Source organism: Mirounga leonina, unplaced genomic scaffold, assembly GCF_011800145.1.
Source record: "Mirounga leonina isolate KUSES-001 unplaced genomic scaffold, KU_Mleo_1.0 Mir_454, whole genome shotgun sequence".
NCBI classification, from domain to species: Eukaryota; Metazoa; Chordata; class Mammalia; order Carnivora; family Phocidae; genus Mirounga; species Mirounga leonina.
The window spans coordinates 1,112,556-1,120,278 of NW_023270763.1; the positions used below are offsets into that span (position 1 = coordinate 1,112,556).

Genomic DNA, 7,723 nt, shown 5'->3' on the forward strand with positions numbered 1-7,723 from the left:
AGAACAGGCAACGGCAGCTTCCAGAAACTCCCTGAGTGTCCGGCGGTGCTGGGCAGGGCCCCCAGGGGACGGCCTGCAGCCTTGGGAATGCCCCCCATCCCTGCCCTGGAGCTGGGTGGTGTTGGGTTTGTCCTGGGTCCTTACTCTTCTTCTCTCCTTTGTCCCAGGCAGTGCCGGCCTCCTTCACCTGGGCGGTGATGCCCAGCATCATGGCCACGGCCAGCACGTCTGTGATGTGCACCACGAACCGCTCCTGCAACCACAGCCCCACACAGCCAGGTTCGTGTGGGGCAGGGGCCTGCACCCCAGAGGCCCGGCTCAGGCCCCCAGCCCACGAGCAGCCGGCCCTAGAGGACGCCCAGGGAGCACCATGCCTGGAGACGGCCCACGGGAGGAGGTCTGGGGACCAGGAGCAGGTCGGCAGCAAGGCTCAGACCACAGAAGGTTCAGCCGACAAAGCTGGGCAAGGCCCACCCTCCAGAGCGTGGGGCCATCTGCCGACTCACCCACGTGGCCCTCAAGACCCTCCACAATCTGCCCCCGTTCTCCTCCTCCCCATCTCCCTCCGCACCTCAAACTCTAACACCTCCCTGGGGCAGACCTGTGGCCCCGCCGGCTCCAACTCCATCCCACCTCCAGGCCAGCCGGAAGGTCGCCCGCGTGCGGCTATCCCTCCCCCACACAGAATGGACCCCAGGCTGCCCTCTGGGACTGGCCGCTGGCCGCACGGGATGCCACCCACAGATGGCAGGAGAGGCCGCGGAGCGCAGGAGGTGAGGGGCAGGCCAGCTGGGGTACCTTGAACTCCATGTCCAGGTACTGGGGCTCCTTGCGCTCCTGCATGAGCCCGAGGCAGAAGGCCTGGAAGTTGACCTCGTGCTTGGTCTGCTTGATGATCTCCCGCAGTAGCGCCCGTGAGGCCCGCAGGTAGTCCTCCTTATTGGTCAGCAGGTCCTGGAACACCATGGCCAGGAACTGGGAGGAGAGAGGACACGCAGGGAGGTCACTCCCCACCGCCGCCAGCTCCCCTCCCGTCGCAGGCCTGCCGTCGGGGCCTCCCTCGGCCCTTCCGGGAAGACGCCCCGGTTTCCCTGGAGCACGCCGGGCTCAAGCGAGCACGACTCGGCTTCCACACTGGCCGCTCCCGGACAGCAGGGGACATGGCTTTCGCTCTCCTGGCAGCTGGCTCGTGGGGGACTGGTCCTCATTAAATGAGGTGCCAGGTTAACGAAGACACTCGCTGGGGGTGGGGCGTGCCGGACACCTGGGCAGCTGGGATGGGCGGCGAGAAGCAGCACGACGTGCACCTGCTGCTGTGTGCGCATCCGAGCCGTTTAAAGGCCTAGCTCGCTTCCGTAACAACTGAGGCTGGCGCCACCCCGGCTCTCCCTTCAAAAGCCCCTGGAATCCGGGACCCAAAGGCCGCACCAGAGACGCCGGCCTGGGTTGGGAAAGACCAGCCCTCAGGACGGCGGGACAGGCCTTGGCTTGGAAACAGGTGCCTTTCGGGGGGCTCAGTGCTGCCTGCTCCTGAACGAGCCCAGCTGTAGCCTCTGAGGAAGGCGCCCCTGGCAGGGCTGCAGCCCCGTGCACCTGAGCTGCAGTCGCAAGCCTCCGTGCGCTGCTCCCTGGGCCCTCTGCCCCCTCCCAGGGCTCTGTCCACGCAGCCCGGCACCCCGCCCTCCTCTCCGGCCTGCAGCCCCGCCGCCCGGGGTGGGGCCGCTCTGCAGCGCACACACGGAAGGCTGCCGGCGCCGCAGCGCCCTACCTTGGGCGCCAGCTCCGAGCTGTGCTGCAGTACTGTGTACAGGACCTGCATGTTGTTGGGGTTCCGGGCGTTGGAGAGCTCGTTGAAGACCACAAACTTGATGGTGGTGCCCAGGTTGTCCTTGTGCGCGCTCAGCAGCTCCCTGGACACAAGGCGAGCCAAGGGGCACTGGCGCGGACGCGGCCACCCGCCGCACCCCGCCCCGCCCCGCCCCGCCCGCTCCTGCCCGGGCCGCACCTGACACACAGCATGTAATGGTTGAGCAGGACCTTGGGCTTGAGGCGGATCTTGATCAGGTGGGAGATGACGTCCATGTCCTCAACGCCGTGAGTGCTGCAGTTCATGCACACGGACATCAGCAGGTCCTGGGCTGGCCTGGTCAGCTGCGGGGGTCCGGGCAGCACCCCGTCAGCCTCACACACAGAGCCCAGGAGGAGGTCCCCGTGGGCACGGTCCCGCCTCCCGGCCCTCACCTTGGGGTTCTGCAGCCACATCTCCAGCCTCTGCACCGCCATCAGCCGCACCTCCTTGTAGCCACAGGTGGAGGTGAGGAGCCGCAGGAGGTTCCGTGAGACGTTGTCGATGGGCTGGCGCCGGTTAAGCTGGTCACGGAGCATGTCGAGGACGTACTCCTCCACGCTCTCCGCGAGGTCGTCGTACCTAGGCCAGAGGGAGGGAGGAAGGAAGGAGGGCTGGCTCTTCTCACGGGCCCACCCCACCGGCCTTCCAGCCACACACTGGGCCCTGCGGGCGGGGGGCCGCACGGCGTGCCTACCTGGGCATGAGCTGGCCCTCCTGCTCGGGGCTGAGCTTCTCCTCGGCAATCAGGAGCTCTGTCTGGCTGTCCTCCTCCTCCGTGAGGGAAGGGTGAGGGCTGCTCCCTGCAGACCGAGCCACTCGTGGACACATCCCCCAACTGTCCTGCGAGCCCAACCCCCACCCACAGTGGGCTCCGTGGAGGGAGGCGACCCCAGCCCCTCCCTCACGGACTCTGTCCTCTCCCCAGCCCGGCCACCCAGCATCTCTTACCAGCACTGAGATCCCCGCCGCTGCGCCCCACCTCCCCCTGCAGAAGCATGGTCTTGGGGGGCATCTTGGTGTTAAACGCCGTCTGGATGTTGTCCACGAAGGTCTTGCAGTGTGGGCTGTCCACCCAGATCCGCTCTCCCAGGGAGTCTTCGATGTACACCTGCACGCGACAGACGTCCACACTCCTGGCCCCTGCCGGGCAGCTCGCTTCTGTCTACCCTCTGCTGCTCCCAAGACAGGTGCTTCCCCGAATGACCTCCCCAGTGACCAGTGCAGGAGAGAGACGCCTCGGGCCGTCAGACACGCAGCCTCCGGAGAGAGCACACTCAGGTCGGCCTCTTTTTCCTCCCGGGGCCCAGCACTCTGCCCCCATCACCCCAAGCAGCGCGGAGGTCCCAGGGGAGCCCCCCAGGAGAGGCGGACCCACCTTGACGAAGATTTCCGGCCAGTTCTCATCCTCCTCGTATGCAGCCATGAGTAGGTTACAGGCCAGCACGGACACCAGGCTGTTCCCCTTGGCCTTGAAGTTGATGGAGGCATCCCGCCGCAGCAGACTACACAGAGCCTGCGAGAGACGGCATGTCATCGGGGAAGCGGTGCCCTGCACATGGGGCAGAGCCAGCGAGCTGCCAGGGGAGGTGGCCTGAGGTCGGGGGGGGGGGGGGGACCGCAAGGCCAGAGCAAGGGCCTCACTAGGCCCGCCAGTCCTCACCTCGATGACACCCTCTGTGGCGAAGATGTTGGGCTTGATCTTGGCCAGATACATGAGGCTCAGGTAGAGTGCGCCGTCCGGCTTAGCCCGGGTGGCCTTCAGCTGCTTCACGGCCCCACACAGCACGCCCTCGATCCGGCCATCATTGCCGTCCAGCTCGGCGGCCTCGATCTCGTCCAGCAGCGCAGAGGGGGGCACTGGCAGGTGTGGGAAGGGCATGGTCAGAACCCGCCTTCAGGGTCCCCCCAACGTCAGTGGACAGCAGGGCAAACCCGCACAAGCTCAGCGAGTGAGGGTCTCAGGGCGGACAGCAGCAACATCCGGGGACGGAGCAGGCAGGTGCCGCCCGCCTCACGGGCTGACCCAGCCAACGACGGGCCACAGCGGCAACAGCGCCCTCTAGCCTCCAGCGCTGGCCCAGTCACCTCCAGACCCCTCCCCGCCTCCCGCACGGCTACCCTGGGGTTAGCTGCTCCTACGTTACATTTTTCTACAAATCGACTTTTTCTAAGTTTCCAAATTAACTGGCCCAATGCCATTCATCGCCTTTTCTCCTCTATCAGCGGCGGCTTCTCAGCGGCTCTCCCCTCCTGGCCCCGCTGACCCTGCCTCTGCCCTCTCCTCCGATCCGCCCCGCACAGGAGTTTCTGCTTCAGTAGTCTGCAAACAACCCTCTTTGGGTTTTGACCTTCTCTCCCGTGTTCACTTCTGCCATCTTTTGAGCCCTTCTTTCTTTCCGCCGTCTTGCTTCGGCGGCACACAGAGCTCACCGACCCCCCTGCACCGCCAGCCTCCCGGGAGCGTGCCAGGTCCACCACGCCTCTTCCCGGCGCTACACTCGGTATCACTCACAGTTTGTAATCCCCACTGTGGCGTCTTCTTGGACCCGAGAGATTTTCCCCGGGGGTTTTTAAAGACGCAAACACACAGAGAGAGAGGTGCTGCCGTTGGTGTGAGTTAACTGTGCGAGGGCAGAGGATTGAGCGATACCCGCTGAACACTTTCCAGGTGTCCGGGACACAAGGCAAGCAGGCCGTGCAGACGCACCGGACTAAGGGAAGACCTCGACCTCCCGTGTGCCCGGGGCTGCGCTCGGCTGTGTTCCACCTTCTGTTCACTGATGACGTTTGTAAAGTGCTTCATCACTCAGAACACGTTTTTCATAACTGCATTTCATCTGATCTCCAGAAGCAACTTGTATGGGAGACGCCAGCCAGTAACTGGGAGAACTGTGGTGCAAGCCGGGGCCTCAGCCCTCGGTGCCAGGGGCAGATGTCGCCCCGGGAGGGTTGGGCATGGACGAGAGGTCTGATTCATCTCCCAAAGCCCAGCTAGCGCCAGCCGTGTCTTCTGCTCCTCATGCCCCGGGGCTCCCCGCTGCCGACTGCATCTTCCCCGCCTGCCAGCTTGGGTTCTCGCCCCTGGGAGCTGCCCAGACCTTGCCCGTTCCCTGGGCACAGTCCCATTCTCCAGGCTGGATGCCTCGCTCAGCAGCTTATTCTCCAACATCCTCAACCACCCGTCAAAACCCTGTGCAGCTTTTAGGGCTCAACTTCACAAATCCCTCGTGAGCCTTCTGTGTGTCAAAGCTGTTGTGTGACTATCTCTATGCTAAAAACCTGGGGCTGGCTTGATATTTAGAATCTGATCTATGGGGTATCGTGGAGCAGCTAGAAATAACCAATGGGAAGATGACACAGAAAAGCAAGGGCAACCTGAGGTGTGTATAGATTAAAAAGCCCTTCCGTAAATAACACAATTATAAGTAATTTCTAAAAAAATTTTCTTGGACATCATTAACGTTGTAGTATTACTTTCCCAACTAAAGAGAACTTTAGTTGGGAGCTCTTCGTCGGTAGTAGAGATTACTGAAGTGCAAACGTCCACAACCCAGGCAGAGGGACGAACACACCGGAACACAGAGCCCGCAAGAACAAGGCTCTGGTCTCAGTTTCTGCTGATCCCCACTGCGTGGAGCAGAGCCTGTCACAAAGGAGGCGCTCAGCAAGGACATCAGATGAGCCACCGGGCAAAGGAAGGACGCTGCTCCCAAAGAGCCGCCGCCGTCAGCGCAGCAGGGGGCCCTCCACGACATGGGGACAGCCGAAGAGCCACCATCCGCCCACCTCCCTGCTGACGGAGCGCCGGCACAGCCCGTGCCCACTTCGCTAAGAGCAGGACGCTGAGCTCACCGCAGGGACGGGCCCTGGCCAGCACTTGTGGGCCCGCAGCATGCGGGCCCGAGACCCGCCTATGCCACGCCTATGCCACCCAAGCCGCCGCGGGTCCCGTTAATATTTCCCCATCTCCGTCACAGAGTTTGGAAGCACACGTGGGGTAAAGGCACCTGCGAGAGAAGTGCTCTGCAGAACAAACTCCCAGATGACTCCTCTCCACCCTTCTGCCTGGAAGCAGCCTTCAGCGACCCCCAGGAGACGGGCAAGGTGTGGGGTGTGCTCTCTGGGAAGCTCAGAAACGGACTTTACCTTCGATTGGGACCACAGATGGCTCCTTAATGGATGGGGAGATAGCACGCTTTTCTGCCACTGCAGCCTCAGCCAGGCGCCCCAGGGCACTCAGGGGGGGTGTGGACGAGAGTTTGGGGCGCTTGGTGAGGCCGGTGAGGGCGGAGGCGCCCGCCAGAGCGGCTGCAGCGTCCCGCTTGCGCTCGGAAGGCAGGCCAGAAGGGGCAGGCTTCAACAGGGTGGACGCCGTTTTGGACTCATTGGCCTGACCCTTAGAGCCCAGAGCAATGAAGTCTCCCGGTGGAGGGTGCCCTGCAGAGAAGGGAGGTGGAGAAACGGGCCCTTTACGCGGTGCGGCGGTGCGAAGGGTGCTGGAGGCAGACGGCAACCTCGCGCTGTCTCACGGGGGCCTCCACCAGGGTCAGGCGGCCAGCAAGCCCGGGCGCAGCCGGTCCGGTGCGGTGGGCGACAACAGCGCCGACGGTCCCGCCGCGCTCGCTACAGACCAGGCCTCAACAAGACCCTCGACGGGCACCGCCCGCCGGCTCTGCAGACACAGCCCGCGGGGACAAAGCCGGATCCGAAGCCACGCGGCCCCCCGCCCCGGCCCCGCCGCGCCGCCGGCGGCTGCCTGCTGCCTCGCGCGTGCCCAACGGCAGGGAGCCCGCCTCCCGGAGGCCCCGACGCCCAGGAGCCCGCACCTGACGGCTTGGCCGCCGCGCTGGGCCTGCGGACCGTCGCGGGCTTGGCCCGGTTCATCCCGTCCCCCGCCCCGCGCTGCGGCTCGCCGCCGAGGGGTCACCCGAGGAGAAGGCCGGCGCCCGGTCCGCCGCCCCTCGCCGGCTCGCTCATTCATTCGTCCCTGGGCCGCCCGGGCCCGCGGCGCGCGGGCGAAGGGGCCGCGGCCCCGCCGGGCGGAGCGACTCAGGGAGGCCGCGCGAGGCCCGCCTCCGACCGGCCGGGGACGGACCGCTGTGGCCGGCAGCCGCGACCCACGCACCGCGGTGCCAGAACACCGGCGCCGCGCCGCCGCCACGGCCGTCCCGGAACCGGAAGCCGCCTCCACCGCCCTCGGCACCCAACTTCCGGAACAACCGGAAGCAAAACACCGCAGCGGGGGAGGGCGCGCGGGCGGCGACGGCGGCCCCGCGACGCCTGCGTGCCGCCTGCCGCGCCCTCTGGCGGCGGGAGGCCGGCGGGGCGTCGCTGCCGCCGATCCGTCCGGCACCTGCTGTCTGCAGGTGAGGGTGACGTCATTTAGTGACGCTCCCGAGGACACGCAACAGGGGAGGGGGGCATGGAGATTCTGATCCAGACGTGCCGCACCTTCGGGGTCCTGCTGTCCCATTTAGTTGTCAAAGGGCAGGTTCTGGGGTCCCCACGGTGGGACGTGAGGAGGGACCTAGGGAGGGCTGGGAGTGGGCGGGGGTGGGGAGGGAGAGGCGTCAGTCCCAGCCTGTTTCCCCGCCTGCACCGTGGGGCTCTGCAACCTCTCTCCCAGTCCCTTTTGATGGCAGAGGATGTGTCCACCCTCCCAGAGTGAGGGCTCCATGGCGACAGAGAACCCCACGCCCTCCTCCTCTAGGGGGTCTCTGGCTGCAGCCCCACCCCACACCAGGAACGAGGCCCCGAGCAACTGTCGAGCAAGTGTCCCGTCCACAGCCCCGCACTCGCAAGCCGGGTGCCTTCCTGTATGGAGCAGATGGCCTGGCGTGAAGGGACAGGCCCCGCGCACAAACACTGAGCTCG

The 7,723-nt window shown here is 65.5% G+C and overlaps 1 protein-coding gene across 6 annotated transcripts in view; it reads right to left on the reverse strand.

Moving 5' to 3' along the window:
* Positions 1–6,993, reverse strand: part of INTS1 (integrator complex subunit 1) — a 29,559-nt gene extending 22,566 nt beyond the window's left edge. For 3 of the 6 annotated variants that reach the window (XM_034988239.1, XM_034988238.1, XM_034988241.1), the window contains exons 1-11: positions 6,676–6,992; positions 5,996–6,286; positions 3,510–3,706; positions 3,225–3,362; positions 2,798–2,957; positions 2,544–2,649; positions 2,242–2,428; positions 2,006–2,151; positions 1,769–1,910; positions 799–975; positions 145–253 (exon numbers count right to left, since the gene is read on the reverse strand). In XM_034988239.1, the coding sequence (XP_034844130.1) occupies positions 145–253; positions 799–975; positions 1,769–1,910; positions 2,006–2,151; positions 2,242–2,428; positions 2,544–2,649; positions 2,798–2,957; positions 3,225–3,362; positions 3,510–3,706; positions 5,996–6,286; positions 6,676–6,733 (1,711 nt within the window). In that variant the 5' untranslated portion in view covers positions 6,734–6,992. Of the gene's footprint in view, positions 1–144; positions 254–798; positions 976–1,768; positions 1,911–2,005; positions 2,152–2,241; positions 2,429–2,543; positions 2,650–2,797; positions 2,958–3,224; positions 3,363–3,509; positions 3,707–5,995; positions 6,287–6,675 lie in introns of all 6 variants that reach the window. The other 3 variants (XM_034988240.1, XM_034988237.1, XM_034988242.1) reach the window with 2 other exon arrangements.
* Between the last annotated feature and the right edge of the window lie 730 nt (positions 6,994–7,723).